The sequence below is a fragment of the Saimiri boliviensis genome, chromosome 17, assembly GCF_048565385.1.
Source record: "Saimiri boliviensis isolate mSaiBol1 chromosome 17, mSaiBol1.pri, whole genome shotgun sequence".
Lineage (NCBI taxonomy): Eukaryota > Metazoa > Chordata > Mammalia > Primates > Cebidae > Saimiri > Saimiri boliviensis.
The window spans coordinates 51,805,139-51,828,856 of NC_133465.1; the positions used below are offsets into that span (position 1 = coordinate 51,805,139).

Below are 23,718 nucleotides of genomic sequence, written 5' to 3' on the forward strand. Positions count from 1 at the left end.
GAGGTTGCAGTGAGCTGAGATTGTGCTACTGCACTCCAGCCTGGGCATCAAGAGCGAGACTCTGTCTCCAAAAATAATAATTAAAAAATAATAAAAATAAAATGTAAATATGTGTATGTTAGAAAAAATACACCTGTCAGCAAAAAGGGGGTAAAGGAGCAATTTCAGTCATAATCAGAGAGACACAAAATAAGCCAACAATGAAGTTTCTTTTATTGTGGTCTAAGAAATAAGCAAAACAATGTTGTAAACAGCCGGTGCTGGCAGCAGTGTGGCGAGGCTGGCTCTGTCACAGGGTTCACAGGCAAGGCGCATGCAACCCTTTTAGAAAGCCATGTGGAAAGTTGCACCGAGGGGTTTTAGAATATTTATAACTTTGACCCAGAAATTCTATTCTAGGACTCTGTGTTATGAAAATAACTCATCGTATGGAAAAAGCTCCTTTCAGAAAGAGGTTCATGGGAGGCTGTTTGTATTTTTTTTTCTTTGCATCAAATCCAGCTCCTGCAGGACTGTTTGTATGATTGGAGTACAAAGTGGAATCAATACAAGTGTTGGATAGAGGGGAATAATATTCACAAAATGGAACAGGATGTGTTATTAAACATAGTGCTTCTCATGACCGTAGACCAGGCGTCCCCAGACTTTTTGCACAGGAGGCCAGTTCACTGTCCCTCAGACCGTTGGAGGGTCACCACATACTGTGCTCCTCTCACTGACCACCAATGAAAGAGGTGCCCCTTCCTGAAGTGCAGCAGGGGGCCAGATAAATGGCCTCAGGGGGCCGCATGCGGCCTGCGGGCCTTAGTTTGGGGACGCCTGCTGTAGACCATAGAGAATGCTTAGGATAGGATAGCACTTCTTCTTTTGTTGTTGTTTTTGTTTCTTTGAGATGGAGTCTTCTCTGTCGCCAGACTGGAGCGCAGTGGCGCAATCTCGGCTCACAGCAGCCTCCGCCTCCCAAGTAGCTGGGACTACAGTTGCTTGCTACCATGCCTGGCTAACTTTTGTATTTTTAGTAGAGACAGGGTTTCATCATGTTGGTCAGCCTGGTCTCAAACTCCTGGTTTCAGGTGATCCACCTGCCTCCACCTCCCAAAGTGCTGGGATTTCAAGCATGAGCCACTGTACCTGGCCTAGAATATATTACTTCTTAGAGCAGGATACAGAATTGCATGTGCACAGTAATTCTGCCCTGTATAGGTCTACAGGAATAGTTATATATATATAAATGAGACTTCAAGGAAATGCAGCAAAATGCAGTTGTGATTGCTGGGGTGGGAAGAAAACGGTTTTATTTTTGCTTTGATGAGCTGTTTTTCAAAATCATTATATTTTATAAGAAAAATAAGTCTTTTTGAAGGAATATAAAAGATTATGAAGAGATTAGTTACCTATTGTTTCACATTTAAGATTCAGACCAGTAAAATTAAGGGGAAAAATGGGATGAACCAGAAGCCAGGCTGGAGCCCTGACCCCGGACACAGCCTCAGCCCTGGCTGCTGGGGCCTCCGGAGCACTGGCCTCCACCCGGCATTCTCAAAAGAGCCCCTGAGGTCTCGATGCCGTTTTCAAGATTTCAGAAATGGCCTTGGCACAGCTGGTCCTTCACTGGGAATTATTGGCAACTATTTACATCTGAGATGAATAAAAACCAAAGGGCTAAGATTACAGGTGCAGCGGCTCACACTTATAATCCCAGGACTTTGGGAAGCCGAGGTGGGCTGATTGCTTGAGCCCAGGAATTTTAGACCATCATGAACAAATAGACCTTATCTCTACAAAAAATACATAGATTTGCCAGGCTGAAGTGGGAGAATCACCTGAGCCTGGGGAGGTCCAGGCTGCAGTGAGCCGTGATGGCGTCACTGCACTCCAGCCTGGGTGACAGAACGAGACCCTGTCTCAAAAAGGAAAAAAACCCAAAGCACACTGTTTCCACTGTTAGAGTTCCTGAGGGGAAGGTCACCAGGGGAGGAAGATTCCCACTGATCTGGCAGACAAAATGTCCAGTTTTTCAACTCCCTAAACCACGGTTGCCTATTTCGTAGTTTTTTGCAAACTGGTAAAAATCGTTTCTTATTAAAACACTGATATTTTCACACTCCCCTGGTGTCTGCAGAAAGAACCTTCCAGAAATGCAGTCATGGGGGACCCATCCAGGTCACCCCCGCTTATGGAAGAGCTGAGAAAAAGCCCCACGGGAGCATTTGCTCAGTTTCCGTTAAGCGCCTGGTGGGATTGTAGGTGGAAAGGGCTGGGGGGTGGACGAGAGGAGGCGGCGGCGGCATTGCCCCCTGCAGGGACGGAGCCCTTGAACAGAGGGGACACCCTGCGTTTGCCTTCCCTACAAAGCGACCTGGGTCCTGCCTGCAGGGTCAGGGCCTCTCAAACCTGGCTATGCATCAGAATCCCCAGGGAAGCTTTTCAAAACTAGCGAGACTGAAGCCAGACGCCTCCAGATTCTAATTGTAGGTCCAAGCAGGGGCCCGAGATTTTAAAAATCCACAGGTGATTCCAATGCCTGACAGCGTGAGAACAGCTGCGGGAAGTTCTCTGGGAATGTTCCGGTGGGTCTAGCTGGGTGTGAGTGGAGATGCGGGGAGCTGCTTATTACTTGGCAGTGTGGCCGAACACGGTTTTCACCAGACCCAGGTTGGAGCATGTGCCCCTCTGGGGTTCAGGCCTCACGATGCCATCTTTCCGAGAAGTGAGTAACTGCCCCTGAGATCCTGCAATCCCAGCTTCCTAAAGCCCGCTTGGAATCACTGACAGTTCTGGAATACCTTCGGGGCAGCCCTCTCTTCTGTCCCTTCAGCTCCCCTGGGTGTGACTCAAACTTCTCCCACTCCCCAGGCTGCCCCTGCCAAGTCTGAAAGTGGAGACGTCCTTGGAAGCAAGCAGGTGGGTCCTGGGTGGCGTTCACTTATCCTTTTTTCTGGCTATCAAAGGTGCAGATAATTAATAAGAAGCTGGATCTTAGCAACGTCCAGTCCAAGTGTGGCTCAAAGGATAATATCAAACACGTCCCGGGAGGCGGCAGTGTGAGTACCTTCACACGTCCCATGCGCCGTGCTGTGGCTTGGTTTTTTAGGAAGTGGCATGAGTGCGTAGACCTGCGAGACACTGCACAGAATAAATCTTTTCTGGGCTCTCAGGATCTGGCCGTGCCCCCCAGGTGAATGTGGCTCAGCTCTCCACATCCCCCCACATGTCCACTGTGCCCAGAAGCCCCTTATGTTCTGGGAGGGTAGGTGTCCCAGCATTTCTGGGTGCCCCAGGCTGCATGGGCAGAATAGGACAGATGACCGACCCTCTCTCCTGCCCCTGCTGAGACCCGTCAAGGTGTCTCTCCACTCCCACCCAGCCTATCCCCAAGAACCCCAATTGGAAGTTGGGCTGAAGGTGGTGGCACCTGAGCCAGGGCTGCTGCCACCTCCCCAACTCCTGGGCAGGTTCACGTTGAGTGGCTCCAGCTCCACTGTGGACAGATGGCCTGTTGGTTCTGATGAGGGGACACTGAAGGCTTATGTCCTGCTCAGCTGTGCCTCCTGCATGTTCAAGGGAAGAGCCGTGTGTTCAGCCTGCACCATCCTCAGGTAGAGACTCCAGATGCAGAGAGCCAGACCAAAGTGTGACAGGTCCCTCTGTCCTGCGTTGAGGTTTGGCAGACAAATGCTGGTTTTGGCCCTTTTAAATTTGGCTGTCTCTGGCCAGGAGCGGTGGCTCACGCCTGTAATCCCCACACTTTGGGAGACAAAGGTGGGAGGTTCACTTGAGCCCAGGAGTTCAAGACCAGCCTGGGAAACAGTGAGGCCCGGTCTCTACAAAAAATTAAAAATTAGTCAGGTGTGGTGGTACACACCTATAGTCCCAGCTACTTGGGAGGCTGAGGTGGGAGGATCGCCTGAGTCTAGGAGGTGGAGGTTGCGATGAGCCATGCTCACATCACTGCACTTCAGCCTGGGAACAGAGTAAGACTTTGTCTCAGAAAACAATAATTTTAAAATAAATAGATTTAGCCTCTTCTACATGTCCCCGGGGACTCCATGTCCTCCGTGGAGTGTCTCCCTGAAAATCGGGACTCAGATCCTCAAGTTCCACTGACCCGTCCTCTGGCTGGTCCATGTCCACTGGGCACCTATGGGCCCTCTCCCACCAGCTCTCTTGGTCAGCTATAAGCAAACTTTTAACGCCCTGGGGAGCTGGAAGTATGAGACCCGCAGGGTCCACCCCGAGGGAGGCGTTTTTTGAGAGCAACCACCTGGCCCTGCCAGGAGTTCCCGGAGACGGCTGTGGCCCGGGGGCGGGCTCTCACCAGAAGATGCCTGGCCTGGGCCTGCGCCCGCATCCAGCCCAGAGGGTTTATTCTTGCAGTGAGCTGCTGCTTCCTGCCCTGAGCACCTGGATCCCGGCTTCTGCCCCTCAGGCCCCGGCAGTCCCACAGTGGCAGCGCTTGCCCTGCGGCTGCTGCATGGGCTTGACTAACGCTTCCTCACCGGTGTCTGCTAAGTGTCTCCTCTGTCCCCGCGCCTGCTCTCCTGTCACCCCCCAACCTGCCCCCCACCCCCCGTTTGTCCGGTGTGAGGGGACCGAAGAGGTGTGTGCCGCCCCAGCCCTTTTTCCTGGGGTTGCTGTTTTGGCTGTTTTGAGTTTTGATCCTGGATCTCGGCTTCCTTGAAGTGGGCTCGGCCTGAGGAGGGAGGCCATGCGCTTTCTGGTTAAGGCTGAGTCCGATGGGCTGGTGGAGGTTGTGCTGCTGAGGCGGAGCTGGGGGGGGAGAGTGCACGGGCTGTGTGGCCAACCCCTCTGGCAGCCGATGCCCAAAGACGCTACAGTACCCAGGACATCCGGGACCTCCTTGGGGGCCCTCCCCATACCACAGGGCCATCCTGTGCTACGCTTGTCTGAGGGCTAGCCCATGACCTGGCAGAGAGCCACCAGATGTCCCGGGCTGAGCACCGCCCTCTGAGCCCCTTCACAGGAAGCCCTTCTAGTGAGAAGAGATGCCAGCCCCCGGCGTCTGGGGTAGGGGGGCCGCTGGATCCCCGGCCTGGGCCCCATCCTCTCCTCAGCCCAGGGGCCACTTCCCAGCTGGCCGGCCCTGCTCCTTCTCCATCTGGGGCCCTTCTGCCCCTGGCTGGGCCCTGGAAACTCTGCAGGGCCTGCTGTCCTCCCTCCCTGGGCATCCTGACCACCGCCCTGGTTCCCACTGCCATCCACTCCTCTCTTTTCTGGCTGCTCCCTGGTCCTTGTCCCAGCTCCCCTCCCCCACCTCACGAGTTTCCTCCCCGAGGACAGAGGGCAGGAGGCCGTGGTCATACCAGCGTGTCCTCCCACTTCTTGGCCCTGGCCCACCCCTTCGGCGCCAGCTTCAGCACACAGCTCTCTCTACCCCAGGCGCCTGCCATCCATCCTCCCCACCCTCCCACATCCTTGACTCAGATCATGTCTGCCCTGACACACACCGGCTGCAGCCATTTCTGCCCCAGTTAACTACCAATCCATAAAGAGCAGATGCCAGCTGACATTAACTAAAATAATTTGGGATGGTTCCAGTTGAGACCCAAGTAGAAGGAGAAACCATCCCCTCCCCCCACCGCTTGATTTTTGGTGGTCTTGATAAACCCATCTCCAGCCACGAAGCCAGCTGTCTCCCGGGGAAGCTCCAGGGCAGGTTTCCTCCGGAGCCGACTGGTTAGGTGGGAGGTGGCTGCCCCCGTGCCCCTTCTGATAACCCCAGGCAAGGCCACTGCTGGAGGCCCTGGGGACTTCAGGAATGTCAGTGACCTGCCCCCTAGGCCCCTCGAACAGCCATGGCTTCATAGAGGCCTATCTCCTGGGGACCTGTCTGTCTGCCACTGCGGAGTCTCCATGGGGTGCGCCCCGCCCCCCAGCTGGTTCTTGGGATGAGACCAGCTGGCAGCTCAGGCCCGTGATCCCCAAGGGAGCAGTGCCCTGGAATTCACAGGCCTCCCCCTGTGTGTCTGCGTCCACTCAAGCTTGCTGAGACGTTACATGTGTTGATTTCTGCTGTGCCGCCTGCCTACCCTGTTGGTGTCGCTTTGCTCCTGTTGGTAAAGATGGAACAGACCAGGACACTGAGCGTGCTGGCGCCCACCAGCTCTCACCCGAGCTGCTGAATTCTGCTGGGTCCTGCTTGCTCTAGTGCTTGTCTTCGCTCTAGTGCTTTCCAGGGTCCGTGGAAGCTTTTCCTGGAATAAAGTCCACTCATTGACCCTCGCTGTACCTCCCCTCTCCGAGGCCCAGCAGATACCGCTCCTGCTTTCCAGCAGGAGTTTTCAGATTCTGTGCATGCTCATTGTAGTGAACACGTTTTTCTTCAGGTCTGATTGTGGTCTGTCAATTTCATGTCAGGCAAGGGAGTGACTTTTTTATACTTAAAAGTTTGCTAGACAAACGTCTGGGCCTTGTACAATGATGACGGGTCTCTGTTTTTCGCAGAGGCTCTTTTGTTGTGCAGGGATTGAAGATGCTCCAATCCCACAGTCCTTTTGTGAAGACCTAGCTCCCCTGGGGCAGGGTTGGCAGAATTTCGACAACACATTTTTCTACCCTGAGTAGGGCGCGCTCCTCATGGCAGCTGGGAACCACTGTCCGAGCAGGGCCTGGGCTTCCACAGCTGCTTCTCATTGTGTTACACCCTTAATAAAATAATTCCATTTTATCCTCTTTGTCTCTCTGTCTTCCTCTGTCTCTTCTCGCTCCTCTTCTCTCATCTCCAGGTGCAAATAGTCTACAAACCAGTTGACCTGAGCAAAGTGACCTCCAAATGTGGCTCATTAGGCAACATCCATCATAAACCAGGTAGCCCCTGTGGATGACAAGGGTTCGGACGGGAAGGTGCAGGGGGATGGAGGAGGGCTGGTGGGGGCTGGAACTGTCTGACTTCGGTTGGGTAGACCATCAAGGAGAGTGTGTGTTTGTTTATTTATTTTGTGATGGAGTTTGACTCTTGTCACCCAGGCTGGAGTGCAATGGCGTAATCTCAGCTCACTGCAACCTCCGCCTCCCGGGTTCAAGTGATTCTCCTGCCTCAGCCTCCCAAGTAGCTGGGATTACAGGCATCTGCCACCACGCCCGGCTAATTTTTGTAGTTTTAGTAGAGACAGGGTTTCACCATGTTGACCAGGATGGTCTCGATCTCCTGACCTTGTGATCCACCCACCTCAGCCTCCCAAAGTGCTGGGATTACAGGCGTGAGCCACTGCACCCGGCCCAAGGACAGTGTTGAGGGTGGAACTTGTGGGAGCCCAGCATGCATGGCGCTCCAGCTCACTCCTGCGCAGACCATGCTGGCCAAGACAAGGCGAGGCAGGAGTTAAGTGAAATAAGCCAGGCACAGAAAGACAGCACGTTCACGGTTGAACTCTTGGAGATAGAGAATAGGAGGATGCCTACCAGAGGCTGGGAAGAAGGATAGGGAGGGGGTGGTGGGGATGGTTAATGAGCACACAAAAAAAGACCTAGTATTTGATACTGCAACAGGGTGACTAAAGTCAATAATAATTTAATTGTACATTTAAAAATAACCAAAAGATGGCCAGGTGTGATGGCTCACACCTGTAATCTCAGCACTTTGTGAGGCTGAGGTGGGTGTTTGAGACCCACCTTGTGGGTCAGGCCAACATGGTGAAACCCCATCTCTACCAAAATTATAAAAATTAGCTGGGCGTGGTGGCAGGCACCTGTAGTCCCAGCTACTCGGGAGGCTGAGACAGGAGAATTTCTTGAACTCAGGAGGTAGAGGTTGTAGTGAGCCAAGATCTTGCCACTGCACTCCAGCCTCAGTGACAGAGTGAAACTCCATCTCAAAAATAAAAATAACTAAAAGAATATAAATGGCCTGTTTGTAACAAAAAGAACAAATGTTTGAGGGGATGGATAGCCCATTTTCTGTGATGTGACTATTACACATTGTGTGTCTCTATCAAAACATCTCATGTACCCCATAAATACATATACCTACTATGTACCCAAAAAAATTTTAAAAATTTAAGGTGAAGAGGTAGGTGAGATGCTGGCCTATGCCCTCACCCATGGTTCTCCCAGCAAGCTGTCCACAGGGCCTCTCAGGCTTGAGGTACAGCTGTGTGGACGGGTGAGCTTGGTCCCCAGCCAACATGGGGGACACTTTACCGTCAGCAGCAGCTGCAGCACAGGAACCCTGGGCCACTGCCATGTCCCCTCTGTGCCTTTGTTTAAACAGAAAATGATGCTCTGGGCAGGTGAGGTGTCTCACGTCTGTAATCCCAGCACCTTGGGAGACCGAGGTGGATGGATTGCCTGAGGTCAGGAGTTCAAGATTAGCCTGACCAACATGGTGAAACCCTGTCTCTACTAAAAATACAAAAATTAGCCAGGCGTGGTGGTGGGTGCCTGTAATCCCAGCTACTAGGGAGGCTGAGGCAGGAGAATCACTTGAACTCAGGAGACGGAGGCTACAGGGAACTGAGATTGTGCCACTGCACTCCAGCCTGGGTGGGGAGTGAGACTCCATCTCAAAAAAAAAAAAAAAAAAAAAGAAAATGATGTTACTGGAACCAGGTTTACTCCCCTCCCCCCAACACTGTAGAAATCAGTGCTGTCTAGACCTCTTGCTGCAGTAATGGAAACACTCTGTATCTGTGCTGTCCAGGACAGTAACCACTAACCCCATGTGGCTATCGAGCCCTTGAAACATGGCGGGTGCAGTTGAGGAAGAGTGGCTACCATATTGGACACAGAGTTATCAATTCGGTCACCCACCTGAGAGTCCAGAGCAGGGATTTCTGCCTGAAGCCCTATTCAGGGGCTGGCTTTTACTTGAATCCTTACTGTGGGAAGAGAAGCTCAGTCTAGAACATGTCATTATTTTCTGGCCCCCTTGGACACTTTGTGGGAAGTTTCATCTCCCAGCAAAAAGTATGCCACAACGGGTACCACTACCCTAGCTGTGAGGGCAGCTGGGAGCTGCTTTCTTCATCTTTCCCCAGAAGGTCCCGTGGACTATCTCTTCCCCATGCCTTGTCCATGCTTGGGCATGATGTCAAGGGTCAGCAGGGAGGAAGGGTCCTTATTTATTTATTTATTTATTTATTTATTTATTTATTTAGAGATGGAGTCTTGCTCTATTCCCAGGTTGCAGTGCAATGGTATGATCTTGGCTCACTGCAACCTCCACCTCCTGGGTCCAAGCGATTCTCCTGTTTCAGCCTCCCAAGTAGCTGGGATTACAGGCACCCACTACCACGCCTGGCTAATTTTTGTATTTTTTTTTAGTAGAGACGGGGTTTCACCATGTTGGCCAGGCTGGTCCTGAACTGCTGACCTCAGGTGATCTGCTCACCTCAGCCTCCCACAGTGCAGCGCCCAGTGTAATTTTTGTATTTTTAGTAGAGATGGGGTTTCACCATGTTGGTCAAGCTGGTCTCAAACTCCCGACCTCAGGTGAGCCACCTGCCTAGGCCTCCCAAAGTGCTGGGATTACAGGCGTGAGCCACCATGCCCGACCTTGTTTAGTGTGCATTTGACATTCAATTTAATTCCGAGGTTCTGTGGGGCTGTGTGTTTTACAGGATGTTGATATAGAAAAACATCATTTCCTGGAAGCCAACCAATGTACAATTTAGAATAATTTCTCCTGGGCTAAGCTGTCATTTACCTTTGTGATATCTCAAGAGGAAGAGTTTACAGTGTAAATATTTGATGCACACTTCGATTAGACAGGAGCAAACTATTTTCAGGCACTTTGCAAGGACTTGTATCCAAACACCCATTCTAAAGGAGAGTCTTATCTACTCCTAAAGGCTGGTCTCTACTTGGAACCACTTTCTTGGCCCTGGTTCAAGTCCTGCTGCAAACCCGAAAGTCCCGTCATTGTCTTCTCCCTCCAGAGCAGCGGCACCTCATCTAACTTGTGCTGTGCTCCTGCAGCCCCTGGCATTTTGCCCTGTAGACTGCAGTCCTCATGTAATGGATGCTAAGTCCACGAAACCACAGAAGATGATGGCAAGATGCTCTTGTGTGTCTTCTGTTCCAGGAGGTGGCCAGGTGGAAGTAAAATCTGAGAAGCTGGACTTCAAGGACAGAGTCCAGTCAAAGATCGGGTCCCTGGACAATATCACACACGTCCCTGGTGGAGGGAATAAAAAGGTAAAGGGGGCAGGGCGGATCAGAGGCTGCACTTGGGTATGGGCATCAATCACGTCGAGTGGACAAAGGCTGGTCCAGTTACCAGAGGAGGAAACAGGCTTCTGTGTTGACTGGCTGGATGTGGGCTCGTAGCAGCATCCAGTGGGTCTCGACTGCCCGCCCATCTCAATCACCTGGGAGCTTTAGCACATCTCACACCTGGTCAACCTGGAGAGGCTGACCAATTGGTCTCAGGTGCAGCTCACTTGCTGGAGTGTTTTATTTAATTTTATTATGTATTTATTTATTTTTGAGATGGAGTCTCACTCTGTCGCCCTGGCTGGAGTGCAGTGGCACAATCTTGGCTCACTGCAACCTCCACCTCTCCAGTTCAAGTGATTCTCCTGCCTCAGCCTCCCCAGTAGCTGGGACTACAGGTATGTACCACCAGGCCCAGTTAATTTTTGTATTTTTAGTAGAGACAGGGTCTCACCATGTTGACCAGGATGGTCGCAATCTCTTGACCTCATGATCCTCCCACCACAGCCTCCCAAAGTTCTGGGATTACAGGCATGAGCCACTGCGCCTGGTCTGTTTTTGTTTTTATGTATTTGAAGCAGGGTCTCTGTATTAGTCTGCTCTCATGCTACTAATGAAGACATACCCAAGACCTGGTAATTTTTTTTTTCTTGAGACAGTTTCGTTCTTGTTGCCCAGACTGGAGTGCAATGGCATGATCTCAGTTCACCACAACCTCTGCCTCCTGGATTCAACAAGAGATTCTCTTGCCTCAACCTCCCAAGTAGCTGGGATTACAGGCATGCACCACCAGACCTGGCTAATTTTGTATTTTTAGTAGACATGGGGTTTCTTCATGTTGGTCAGGCTAGTCTCTAACTCCCGACCTCAGGTGATCTGCCCACCTTAGCCTCCCAAAGTGCTGGGATTACAGGCATGAGCCACTGCGCCCGAATAGACTGGTAATTTATAAAGGAAAAAGGTTTAATGGACTCATGGTTCCACATGGCTGAGGGGGCCTCACAATCATGGCAGAAGGCAAAGGAGAAGCAAAGGCACATCTTACATGGTGGCAGGCAAGGGAGTGTGTGCAGGGGAACTGCCCTTTATAAAACCATTAGACCTCATGAGACTTATTCACTATCCTGCAAACAGCATGGGAAAACCCACACCCATGATTCAGTTACTTCCCACTGGGTCCCTCCCACAACACATGGAATTATGGGAGCTATAATTCAAGATTTAGGTGGGGGCACAGCCAAACCGTATCAGTCCCATTCTGTTGCCCAGGCTGGAGTGCATGGCGTGATCTCAGCTCACTGCAGTGTTTGCCTCCCTGGCTCAGGTAATCCTCCCACCTTAGCCTCCCGAGTAGCTGGAACTATAGGCATCTGCCACTATCTGGCTAAATGTTTTGTATTTCCTGTGGAGATGGGATTTCACCATGTTGCCCACGCTCGTCTTGAACTCCTGAGGTCAAGTGATGTGCCCACCTCAGCCTCCCAAGATGCTGGGATTACAGGTGTGAGCCACTGTGCTCAACCTGTCACTGGAGTTTTTAAAGCTCCCAGGTGATTCTTTAATGCAGTCAAAAGTGAGAACTGGCCGGGCACAGTAGCTCATGCCTATAATCCCAGCGCCTTGGGAGGTCGAGGGGGCAGATGACTTGAAGTCAGGAGTTCAAGACCAGCCTGCCCAACATGGTAAAGCCCCAACTTCACTAAAAACACAAAAGCCAGCTGGGTGTGATGGTTCACAGCTATAATCCCAGCTACTGGGGAGGCTGAAGCATGAGAATCGCTTGAACCTGGGAGGCGGAGGTTGCAGTGAGCCTAGATCATGCCACTGCACTCCAGCCTGGGCAACAGAGTGAAACTCCATCTCAAAAAAAAAAAAAAAAAAGAACCACTGTCCTAGGCCCTGATGTTTGCAGGCAACTAAAAAAGGAAGTGGACATCCCCAGTCAGCTGTGGTGTGCCACGAACAAGTCATGGGAACATAACCTAATTTTCTAAATGGGTTACTAGGCACTCAGAGCAAAACCATGATGCTGAAATCCTGAGTTCAGCAAAGGCTCTGGCTCTCTGTCGTGGAAGTGTCCACACCAGGCTGCTGGGCCTTGGTGTCCCCAGCAGCTTCCCGTCTCCAGGTCTTGCTGTGGGTGTCCGTGTGCGGTGAGGGTATGCGTGGCGCTGGGCGAGCTCTGTCTGGGCCTGGCACAGGATGTGGTCTGGTAGCTGCTGTTTCTCCTCTGCAGAAGTGTGGCCCAAGCACCCTCTGGGGTTTCCTGCCTATACCCTGCCTGAAGTGCTGGGAGTGGCTCACTTTCTTCTAACCTTCAGGATCTCCCAGCACCTGACTGGGAATTTTTAGAGGGAAAAGGGATTCTATTAGTCCGTTTTCACGCAGCTGATGAAGACACATCCAACACTGGGCAGTTTACAAAAGAAAGGGTTCTGATGGACTCAGTTCCACGTGGCTGGGGAGGCCTTACAATCGTGGGGGAAGGTGAAAGGCATGTCTCATGTGGCAGCAGACAAGAGAAGGGAGCTTGTGCGGGGGACTCCCTTTATAAAACCATCAGATCTCGGGAGACTTACTGTCACGAGAATAGCACAGGAAAGACCCCCCCACCCCGCACATGATTCAATTATCTCCCACTGGGTCCCACCCACAATATGTAGGAACTATGGGAACTACAATTCAAGTTGAGACTTGGGTGGGGACACAGCCAAACCATAGCAAGGATATCTCAGAAGGGGTGTAGGATCTGAAACCCAACTCGGCGTGAGGAAGTATGCTTCTCAAGGTGGCCCAGTTGGGTGGAAGTGGCAGTCAGGCCATCTTTCCACCAGGCCAGTGGAGTGGCAGCTGAGCCCCTGCCCTGGCCAGTCCCCACCCTCCCCTCTTGCCTTCTTGCCACTGCATCTGGTTCTGAACAGATGGGCACTCCCATTTTGTGTTCATGATAAATATCTAACAATGTAGTTTTGTGAGAAGCGTTTGCTAATACAGCCTTCCAGCAGATGCTGCAAACTGTGGCCTGGGGCAGACCTCACCTCCAGACAGGCCCCGAGGCAGGAGAGGGCACTGGCCCGTAGCTGGCCGCAAGCTCTCGGGTCATGCCTCTGCCAACACAGGACACAGGGACACTTTTCAGCGCCTGGCTCGCTATGCAAAATGAGACACAAAGATGGACCAGGAGGCTGCCCGCCTCAAGGGATGAGGGTTGGGCCCAGTTATCTGGGGAAGCAGTAAGGTTCTCCGCTTTTCCACCACCCAGGCCTCCCCTGGTCTAAGGCAGGACCTCCTAGCCTCGGGGCACTTTAAAGATACCTCAGTGTGACTGAGTGGGTCTGGATAGGGCCTGGGCATTGGTGATTCCCTGGGTGAAGGGAGGCCCCCGGCAGTCTCTGAAAGCTTCTTTGTGTTAGGAAAAGCTCTGGGCTTGACTCTGCTTGGGGAGTCAAGAACCACAGATCTTCTCTCAGCCTGTTTCTCCTGCAGCAAAATGGAATGGAAATGCTGTACCTATGTCCCAGGGTGGCTATAAGACCCAAAAAAGACAGTGTTCTGGAAGGTTCCTGGTGTGTTGCAGTCCTCTAAGAACACGTTGAGTCTCAGCTTCTTGGTTCCTTCTGACTTGTCCATGCGATGGCTCAGGAAGGATGGGCAGGGTCCTGCCCCCTACTCAGAAAACCCCATCCTGGTCCCGGGGATCCCTGCAGTGTCGGTCCCTATTTTCCCCGTGTGCGGAGCAAAATTCCTAACGGTGGGGCACACCACCAGCCTCCTGGGTTCTTTTCAGTTTGTGGGATTTTTGGACATTCCAAGGAATGTCACTTTTTTCTTTAAAAACATTTCAAAAAACATTAACACAAATATTAAAGCCTGTATTAAATAGTCTTCCAAGAAAATACAGTAACAGGCCAGGCAGTGTCTCATGCCTGTAACCCCAGCACTTTGGGAGGCCAAGGTGAGTGGATCAGTTGAAATCAGGAGTTTGAGACCAGCTTGGCCAACGCGGCAGAACCCCGTCTCTACTGAAAATATAAACATTAGCAGGGCGTGGTGATGCATGCCTGTAATCCCAGCTACAAGGCTGAAGCAAGAGAATCATGTGATCCCAGGAGGCTGAGGTTGCAGTGAGCCAAGATCACACCATTGTACTCCAGCCTGGGTGACAAGAGTGAAACTTTGTCCCAAAAACAAACAAAAAAACAGTAATACAGAAAAATCCTTTTTTCAAAGTAGTGACCCGAAACGAACAAAATACGCATCTAGCTTAAATGGGACCCTCGTTTTTCTTTATGCCCACTCAAGCCCCCTGCATTAGGATGCCTTCACCCCACATCCATGGATTCCTAAAATTATATGAAAATGGCAATGTGTGAGTGAGCGTAGGTGGACATTGCACACATAGGTTTGGTTTTACCAGATGCTCAAAGAAGAGTGAGAATGTTGGCCACTTCAGGGTTATCAGGAATTATTAGGCACTACTCACTTCTCCAGCGAATGCTTTCTGCTTCTGAGTTTCCTGGTATTCTTTGGGACTCCTGGCTATGTCATGTTTGTCTACTTTCAAAAGGGCTTCAGCCAGGCATGATGATGGCATGAACCTGTAGTCCCAGCTGCTCAGGAGGTTAAGGTGGGAAGATTGCTTGAGCCCAGGAATTTGATGCCAGCCTGGGCAATATAGTGAGATCCCCATCTCCAAGTAGATAGGTGGATGACAGACAGACAGACGGATGGATGGATAGATGGATAGATAAGTCACTAGACAATCCCCATCCTAAATCATACACCCACCCACCCACCAACAGTCCTTTGTCACGTCATGTTTTGCGGCCTGCCTGCCAGCACTGCCCACAGTTGCTGCCACCTCCAAACTCATCAGTCACTGGCAAGCAGGAGGAATGTGTGTGGCTTATGTCTGAGCATCGGTAGCTCTGGGAGACATCCTTGATTTTCTCCAGCTTCTCCTTCCACATTTTCCTTTGCAATCTGGCGGTATGTCTCAAAATGTGCATGCCTTTTGACCTAACAGCTCCACTTCTAGGATCCACTTACATGTGTGTGACATGTTCATACACACCATTGCCTGTAATCACTAAAGGCAAGAGCAGCCTAAACGTCCAGCCACAGAGTAGATGCCTTTTGGTACATCCACGGGGATGGAATACTAAGCAGCCTGTGTATATATGCACTCATACATGTGTTTATATATGAAATATCTCTAGAGGATCCACAAGGAACGGAAAATGATCACTGTCTCTGGGGAGGGTATCTGGGTGCCTGGGAGGCAGGTCAGGGGAGGAGTGGGCACAGGTATTACCATTTGGAAAACACTAAAAACAGCTCCTGGCCAGGTGTGGTGGCTCACACCTGTAATGCCAGCACTCTGGGAGGCCGAGTCAGGTGGATTACTTGAGTCCAGGAGTTTGAGACCAGCCTGGGCAACATAGTGAAACACCATCTCTGTTAAAAATACAAAAAACTAGCTGGGCATGGTTGTGCATGCCTGTAATCCCAGCTACTCGGGAGACTGAGGTGGGAGAATCACCTGAGCCCAGAAGGTAGAGGCTGCAGTGAGGTGAGATTGCGCCACTATACTCCAGCCTGGGAGACAGAGCAAGACCCTGTTACAAAAACAAAACCAGTCCTTGGCACTGTGGGCCAGACCTGGCGAGACAGTTGGCAGGGCTTGTCTCCCTTTCTCTGGTACTTTATCTCACCATCCCTCCCTCCCTCTTCTCCTTGCAGATTGAAACCCACAAGCTGACCTTCCGTGAGAACGCCAAAGCCAAGACAGACCACGGGGCAGAAATCGTGTACAAGTCTCCAGTGGTGTCTGGGGACACGTCTCCACGGCACCTCAGCAACGTCTCCTCCACCGGCAGCATTGACATGGCAGACTCGGCCCAGCTCGCCACACTAGCTGACGAGGTGTCCGCCTCCCTGGCCAAGCAGGGTTTGTGATCAGGCCCCCGGGGCGGTCAGTAATCGTGGAGAGGAGAGTGAGTGAGAGTGTGTGGAAAAAAAAAGAATAATGACCCGGCCCCCACCCTCTGCCCCCAGCTGCTCCTTGCAGTTCGGTTAATCGGTTAATCACTTAACCTGCTTTTGTTGCTCGGCTTTGGCTCGGGACTTCAAAATCAGTGGTGGGAATAAAAGCAAATTTCATATTTCCAAATTGATGGGTGGGCTAATATTTTTAAGAAAAACACTCAAAAACATGGCCACACCCAACATTTCCTAGGGCAATTCCTTTTGATTTCCCCCCCTCCCTGTGTAGAAGAGGGAGGAGGAGAGGCTCTGAAAGCTGCTTCTGGGGGATTTCAAGGGACTGGAGGTGTCCACCACCTCTGGCCCAATCCAGGGGGTGTTACAGAGGCAGTGGCAGCAACAAAGGATTTGAAACTTGGTGTGTTTGTGGAGCCACAGGCAGATGATGTCAGCCTTGTGTGAGTGTGATGGGGGGGTGGGGTGGGAGGCAGAGGCAGGGGCTGGGCAAAGGGGAGAGGAAGCCACGTGGTGGAGAGGAGATGCTGCCCCCCTCCGTGCCACGATGCCTGCAGCATCTCAGACGGAGTGGTGCCTGTCCTTTGTGGCTGGGGCCTGCTACGGGTCAGTGTGCCACCCTCTGCTGGGCAGCCTGTGGGAGAAGGGACAGCAGGCAAGAGAAAGCAGGCCAGCCGGAGGGTGGTGCCCCATGGATGATTTCCTTTGGGGAAGACTGACCTTGCCGTCTGAGGGCGCTGGCCTCTTCCTCCCTCTCTGTGGGGGTAGGGGGGGCGGGGGTTGAGCTGAGGGACTTCCCTCTGCTCCACAAAACCCTGTTTTATTGAGTTCTGAAGGTTGGAACTGCAGCCACGATTTTGGCCACCTCACAGACCTGGGACTTTAGGGCTAACCAGTTCTCTTTGTAAGGACTTGTGCCTCTTGGGAGACGTCCATCCGTTTCCAAGCCTGGGCCACTGGCATCTCTAGAGTGTACAGGGGTCTGGGAAGTGGGTCCCAAGCCTCCTGTCCTTCCCATGGCCACTGCCATCACCCGTCTGCCCCGCCGTGCCACTGTCTGCCGTGAGAGCCCAGTCACTGCCTGTACCCTGCATCATGTCACCATGTCCCGAATTCCCAGCCTCACCACCCACTTATCAGTAATGACCCTGGTTGGCTGTGGGAGGTACCTACTCCATACTGAGGGCAAAATTAAGGGAAGGCAAAGTCCAGGCACAAGAGTGGAACCCCAGCCTCTCACTCTCAGTGCCAGTCATCCAACTGGTGTGCCCCTCACCACGAATCTCATGACTGATTCCGTTCCCTGCCTTCTCCTCCTGTCACAGATGTGAGCCAGGGCACTGCTCAGCTGTGACCCTAGATGTTTCTGCCTTGTTGATATGGAGAGAGCCCTTTGCCCCCAGAGGGCCTGGCCCCTTCCTGTGCTGAGCTGGCAGCAGGAGGCTAGGTGTCCTGGTTGTCAGTGATGGCACTAGGACAGGTGGGCAAGGCACCAGGGCAGGCCCACGGTCCCGCTGTCTCCCGCTTCTACCCCAGCTTGTGGCTGCCAGCCTCCCAGACAGCCCAGCAGCTGCTCAGCTTCACATGCATAGAATCAGCCCTCCACACCCCCAAAAAGGGGAACACGACCCCTCGGAAATGGTTCTTCCCCCCCCAGTCCCAGCTGGAAGCCATGCTGTCTGTCCTGCTGGAGCAGCTGAACATATACATAGATGTCGCCCTGCCCTCCCCGTCTGTACCCTGTTGCGTTGTAGTTGGATTTGTCTGTTTATGCTTGGATTCACCAGAGTGACTATGATAGTGAAAAGAAAAAAAAAAAAAAAGGACGCATGTATCTTGAAATGCTTGTAAAGAGGTTTCTAACCCACCCTCACAAGGTGTCTCTCACCCCCATACTGGGACTCAGCTCCAGGAGGCCAGTGTGGCTCCACCCTGCTGGGGCATCCCAAGTTTGATAAGGCTTTCATCAGCATCTGGGACCCAACAGAGACCAGATTCTAGCATCGAAGGAGGCCCTTCAGCTGTGAAGGCCTGAAGCACAGGATTAGGACAGAAGCGATGGTGTCCCCCTCCCGACTCCCCCTCACTGCTCTCTGTCAGGGCAGAGAGAAGGCCTCGTGGCTGGCCTGGCTCGCAGCATGAAGATGGTTCTCTCTGGTCAAAGCCTGAAGTCCCACCTCCTGCATCACAAGAAAAATGAAGCCAGTGCCAGTTGGGGGGATCTGCAGCCCCCAGAAGCTCCGTGAGCCTCAGTCCACCCCTCAGACTGGTTCCTCTCCAAGCTTGCTCTCCAAGGGGCAGCCCAGCCTCCCACCAAGGGCCCTGCGGCCACAGCAGAGATTGGGAAGAATTGTCCTGGATCTGCTCCAGAGGCCCGAGCTGCCTGCCCGAGGAAGGATGACAAGTCAGGAGACACTGTTCCCAAAGCCTGGACCAGAGCACCCTCAGCCCGCTGACCTTGCACAAACTCCATCTGCACCCATGAAAACAGGGAAGCCGCCTTTGCAGAAAATTGCTGCCTGAAGAAACTCAGCAGCCTCGGGCCCAATTCTGCCACTTCTGGTTTGGGTACAGTTAAAGGCAACTCTGAGGGACTTGGGAGCCCAGGGCCTCCATGAGGGCTGGCAGCTTCATGTGCAGCTAGAGCTTTCCTTGTAAAGAAGTCTCTGTGCCCAGAACTCTCCACCAGGAGTCTCCCTGCAGTTTGCTGAGTCCCAACAATTCTCATAAGCGAAGGGATCTAAAAAGGAGGAATTGTGGGGTAGAGATCTGGTGGTGGGTAGAGACATGCCCCCCTCAATACTGCCAACAGTTTTGGCTGCGTTTCTTCCCGTACCTCAGTTCGTCGTCCTGAAGTTCGTATGCCCTGCTCTTCATCTTCAGCACCGTAGGCCTTATATGGAGGCCTCTGGAATCTTCCCCTTGTGGGGCAGGCTGTTGGGTCCAGCCTAAGATCATGGTTTAGTGTGATCAGTGCTGGCAAATAAATTGCAAAGGCACGCTGGCTTGTGACCTTAAACGAGGACAATCCCCCTCAGGGCTAGGCACTCCTCCCTTCCCCTTATTTCTTCCACCTGCAGAGCCAGCGTCCTTGGGTGGGCTAGATAGGATATGCTGTATGCCTGGCTCCTTCAAGCTGTCAACTCAATTATCAATAGTTCCATTTAAATTGACTTTAATGGTGAGACTGTATCCTGTTTGCTATTGCTTGTTGTGCTATGGGGGGAGGGGGGAGGAATGTGTAAGATAGTTAACATGGGCAAAGGGAGATCTTGGGGTGCAGCACTTATACTGCCTCGTAACCCTTTTCATGGTTTCAACCACATTTTCTAGAGGGAGGGAGCTGCCATGGGGTCAGAGGTCCTTGGGGCTTCTCTTTTCCACCAACAGGCTTTCCCAGACAGCTGGCTAGTTCCCCATTCCCTCCCCAGCAAAGTGCAGGTAGAAAGGCTTGTGTAGGAATATGGACATCTGGTTGCTTTGGCCTACTGCCCTCTTTTAGGGGGTCCTAAGACCACAATCATGCCTCCTTAAGACCATGGCATCCTTCCCTGTAAGCCATTGACACCTCTGTGCCACCTCTCACACTGGCTCCAGACACACAGTCTGTGCTTCTGGCAGCTGAGATCACTCACTTCACCCTCCTCATCTTAGTTCTCCAAGCAAAGCCATGAGGTCGGGGCAAGGGCAGAGGTGATCACCATCGTGTCCCATCTACAGACCTTTGGCTTCAGACTTCTGATTTATCTTCAGCTTTGAAAAGGGTTACCCTGGGCACTGGCCTAGAGTCTCACCTCCTAATAAGACTTAGCCCCATAAATGTTTGCAGTGTTGAGCAGGACAATTTCTGGCACTTGCAAGTCCCATGATTTCTTTGGTAATTTTGAGGGTGGGGGGAGGGACATAAAATCATCTTAGCTTAGCTTCCTGTCTGTGAATGTCCATATAGTGTATTGTGTTTTAACAAATGATTTACACTGACTGTTGCTGTAAAAGTGAATTTGGAAATAAAGTTATTACTCTGATTAAATAAGGTCTCCATTCATGGACTCCAAGGACAAGAAAGTGATACAGAATGTATGTTTTTTAAGTTCTTTCCTACCCACCCTTAGAGAACTTAGCTCAAAACAGGAAATGACTATTAAAAGCTGGACATGAGGATTAACAGCTCTCTCTGGAGTGCTGAAGGTGGGAGTTCTCAGACTTGTTCATTTGCAGTTGATTCTCATTGTGGTGCTGGCAAACCATCCTAGTCCAAGTCACAGGGCAATACAGTGCCTTGCGGCTGACCTCACAATGCTGCGAGCCAGTGTATGCAAACCTGAGAAGGTTGGGGATGAGGATGTAACAGCTTTCGTCCCTGGAAATTTAGTCTGGAGGCCTGGGGCTGGAGCAGAACACCAAGCCAATTAATTAGCTAAATAAATGGCTTAGATTCCTGCTAGGTTTAGAGCTGCCTTCTTTCCTTTCGTGCCTTATGATAGATTGAAGAATATTTCTACTAAACCAAGATAGGGATACCAGATAGCATCTTCCTAACAATGTTACAAAGAAACAAAACAGTAATCCATCATATTATTCCTTAGTAACTATGCCAAGGTCATGACATTGAATCTTTAGATTCTCAGTTTCAAAATATTACTTTTCTTGCTCTTCTGATGTGTCTGCCACTGCAGGCAGATGCTTAGTAGGTACAGCAGATTTTAACTGCAACTACAGAAGCAGCAACAGGCCAGCAAAAGAGAGAGAAATGCTATCTTAGAAAGCATGGCTTTCAGAGCCACAAGAGAGCCTCACTGTTTCCGCTTGACTGCCATGCAAAGAAGAGAGTAGAGAACCAGCCGCGCCCACTTATTCATCTTGTACAAAGAAAAGCACCCACCAGCCTCGGCTACAAAGTGAGACATAGTCTCTGCCCCCCCCCCCACCCCCCTCCCAAAAAAAGAATTATTAGCTGGGCATGGTGGCACATGTCTATAGTCTTAACTACTGGGGAAGCTGAGGTGGGAGGATCTCATAAGCCCAACAGATCCAGGCTGCAGTGAGCCAAGATTGTGCCACTGCACTCAAGCCTGGGCAACTGAGCAAAACCCCACCTCAAAAAAGAGAATCAAGCACATGGCCTCCTCAGAAGAAAGATGCTATAATCTCAGCAGGTAAGAACCAATTCAGGCACTATGCAAATTAGGTATCTCACCAACCCCCACCAAACCTCAGAAAAATTTAAAGGTGAGAACCAAAATCTCCTTTAAAGAGTAATTTAGAATAGATACACAATATTAGGTGGCTGACCGCACTAGAAGGAACATCAAGAGACAGTAGGTTAACCATTTTCACGCAACAAAAAGAAAATGGAGATAATCAGTGCAGATCGCCTCTCCTCCTGGCACTCCTTACCCTCAGTTAAAAGCCATCATCATCCTCTCTCTGGTGGCCACGAGATGAATCTGCAGTGTTCCCACAAGACAGAATGGAGATTTTCCAAGGTATAAATAAGCAAGTCAGAGTACCCCAAAGAATGGCGCCAGAGAGCCAGCTCCAAAGCTGCCAATGCTACCATGCACACCCAGTTCAGTAAGCCCAGGAAGGCCTGGTACACAATGTTCTGTAACTTTTTTTTATTATTTTTTTCAATTTTTCCTTCTTTTTTTTTTAAGCACTAGTCTGTGCTTTGCGAACAGAATCAAGACATTAACAAAGATCAGCTTCTCTGAAGAAAAGCATTTCTATAGAACAAAGACAGCTACATGTTTCGCTGCCATTACACAGCTCCAAAGCAGGAAAAGAAAATATTTACAAAATACAAGGTTTTTTTTTTCTTTTTCTTTTTTTCAATGCTAAAAGGGTTATTCAGAATTCTCAACCTTATAAATAGAAGAAGCACTTTATGCATAGGGATATGGTGCATTATTGTATTTTTTAAAAAGAAACAATGACAAACCCTTTAACTTGCAAACAGAAAAAAAAAATCACTAATGTTGAAAATTGTGAAAAAACCCCAACCATTAAGCAGTTGTCTACTATTTTTATACGATTACAAAATGGCCAAAAAAAAAAAAAAAGTCTTCTCCCCCCTCCCCCTTTTTGGTGATGTGATCATACAGGAGACAGGCACAAGGTTAACAGAGAAGGGTGAAGAGGGGACAATGGGAACCACAGCTAGGACCAGACAATGTTCCACAGGCAAGGGGAGCATGAAAAGACTGAGTGGAATCAACACCGACAGGGATCTGGGTGTGAAGGAAACATGGCAACGTCAATCAGAGAAAAAAAAAATCACACAGGGAGATGGCTGCTCACTTCCCACAACCCCCAGTTTTCGGAGGAGTGAGACTAGAGGTTAAGTAGTCCTAGCCCTACCTTCAAAGATCAGGACAGATGGTAAAGACATTCTGACTGGAAGGACAGGTTGTGGGTATGTATGTGGCATGGGGGAGCAGATAGGGAAGGGGGCCAAGGAGCAGGATGAGGAGAACCTGAGCAGCCACAGCCAGGTTACTGCAGTTAAGGAGTCAAAACGGAGAAGACCAAATGCAGAGGAAACAAAAATAGGTCTAGGGGAAGCTGCTCTGCTGGCTGAGCACTTGGTGAGAACAGCTGGTGGGGGTGCTCCAGCACGAAAAACCAAGGGGGACCCAGCCAGGAGGGCCACAGCTGAGTCAAGCCACAGGTGGAAGGGGAGAGGTAAGAGCCCAGAGCACCCTGCCCCATCCCACCCTAGCTCAAGAAGGCCATGCTCAACTGGAGCGCTCTGCCCGCCAGGCTGGTCCGCCCTGCCCACAGGTACGAAGGAGGGGGTGGTCATCTAAGATCAGTAAGTCCAGTGATTCAACAGTGCAGAGGATATGCCAGGACCAGGCCAGCAGGGTCTCATCCTGAACTTCTGGTTTGCCAATGGGAGGAAGTGCTCAGGTGTGTGACAAGAAAACATGGAAACAAAAAAGCAAAAATTAAAACAAGGAAAAAAAAAATACCAAAGTAGGATCTAAGTTCCTTAAGTTCACTAAAAACTGTGAAAATTTCCGGCATATGATGTTTGAATATCAAACGCAGAGATTTCTGAAGCTTTAATGCCAATAGTTAGTGAGTCTGTTTAGATTCTTGTCTCCCGCTCATCTGTGAGTCGGGCGCTGAGCTGTGGCTGCTACTGCCAGATGCCGACTCTTGAGGGGGACGGTGGGAGGTGAGGTGGGTGCCGCCTCGGTCTCCCGGCCAGTCTTGCTGCCTGAGGTGCGCCGAGTACAGCGGGCTGCTCGCTCCTGTGCATCCAGCTGGTCCTCACACTCTGCCTGGGGACTGTGCGCCAGGGGGAAGGTCCGCCGTTCCCAGGGCTGAACAGACTGTAGGCAGACAAGTTGCTCTGTGAGGACCCAGTTGCAGCCAGCCTGCTTCCTGCTCCAAGGCCCTGCCATAAACCTTGTGGCCTGGAGCCTAGGACCAGTCTAGATTATCTAGAGTTCCCCAGGTAGTCGGGGAACACCCCTCATAGGGTGGGAACCTTTTTAACAATGATCAGTACAGTTCCACTGGATGCTGAGGAGGTCA

The 23,718-nt window shown here is 51.1% G+C and overlaps 2 protein-coding genes across 15 annotated transcripts in view; one reads left to right on the plus strand and one right to left on the minus strand.

The window, feature by feature from the left end:
- MAPT (microtubule associated protein tau) overlaps positions 1-16,330 on the plus strand; it is a 123,423-nt gene extending 107,093 nt beyond the window's left edge. For all 5 annotated transcript variants that reach the window (XM_010330264.3, XM_010330263.3, XM_010330265.3 and 2 more), the window contains 4 exons: positions 2,952-3,044; positions 6,747-6,828; positions 10,043-10,155; positions 15,916-16,330. In XM_010330264.3, the coding sequence (XP_010328566.1) occupies positions 2,952-3,044; positions 6,747-6,828; positions 10,043-10,155; positions 15,916-16,131 (504 nt within the window). In that variant the 3' untranslated portion in view covers positions 16,132-16,330. The remainder of the gene's footprint in view (positions 1-2,951; positions 3,045-6,746; positions 6,829-10,042; positions 10,156-15,915) is intronic.
- Positions 16,331-16,431: 101 nt separating this feature from the next.
- The window catches only part of KANSL1 (KAT8 regulatory NSL complex subunit 1), a 222,142-nt gene continuing 214,855 nt past the window's right edge, over positions 16,432-23,718 (minus strand). For all 10 annotated transcript variants that reach the window (XM_003942421.4, XM_010330269.3, XM_074388791.1 and 7 more), the window contains one exon: positions 16,432-23,513. In XM_003942421.4, the coding sequence (XP_003942470.1) occupies positions 23,286-23,513 (228 nt within the window). In that variant the 3' untranslated portion in view covers positions 16,432-23,285. The remainder of the gene's footprint in view (positions 23,514-23,718) is intronic.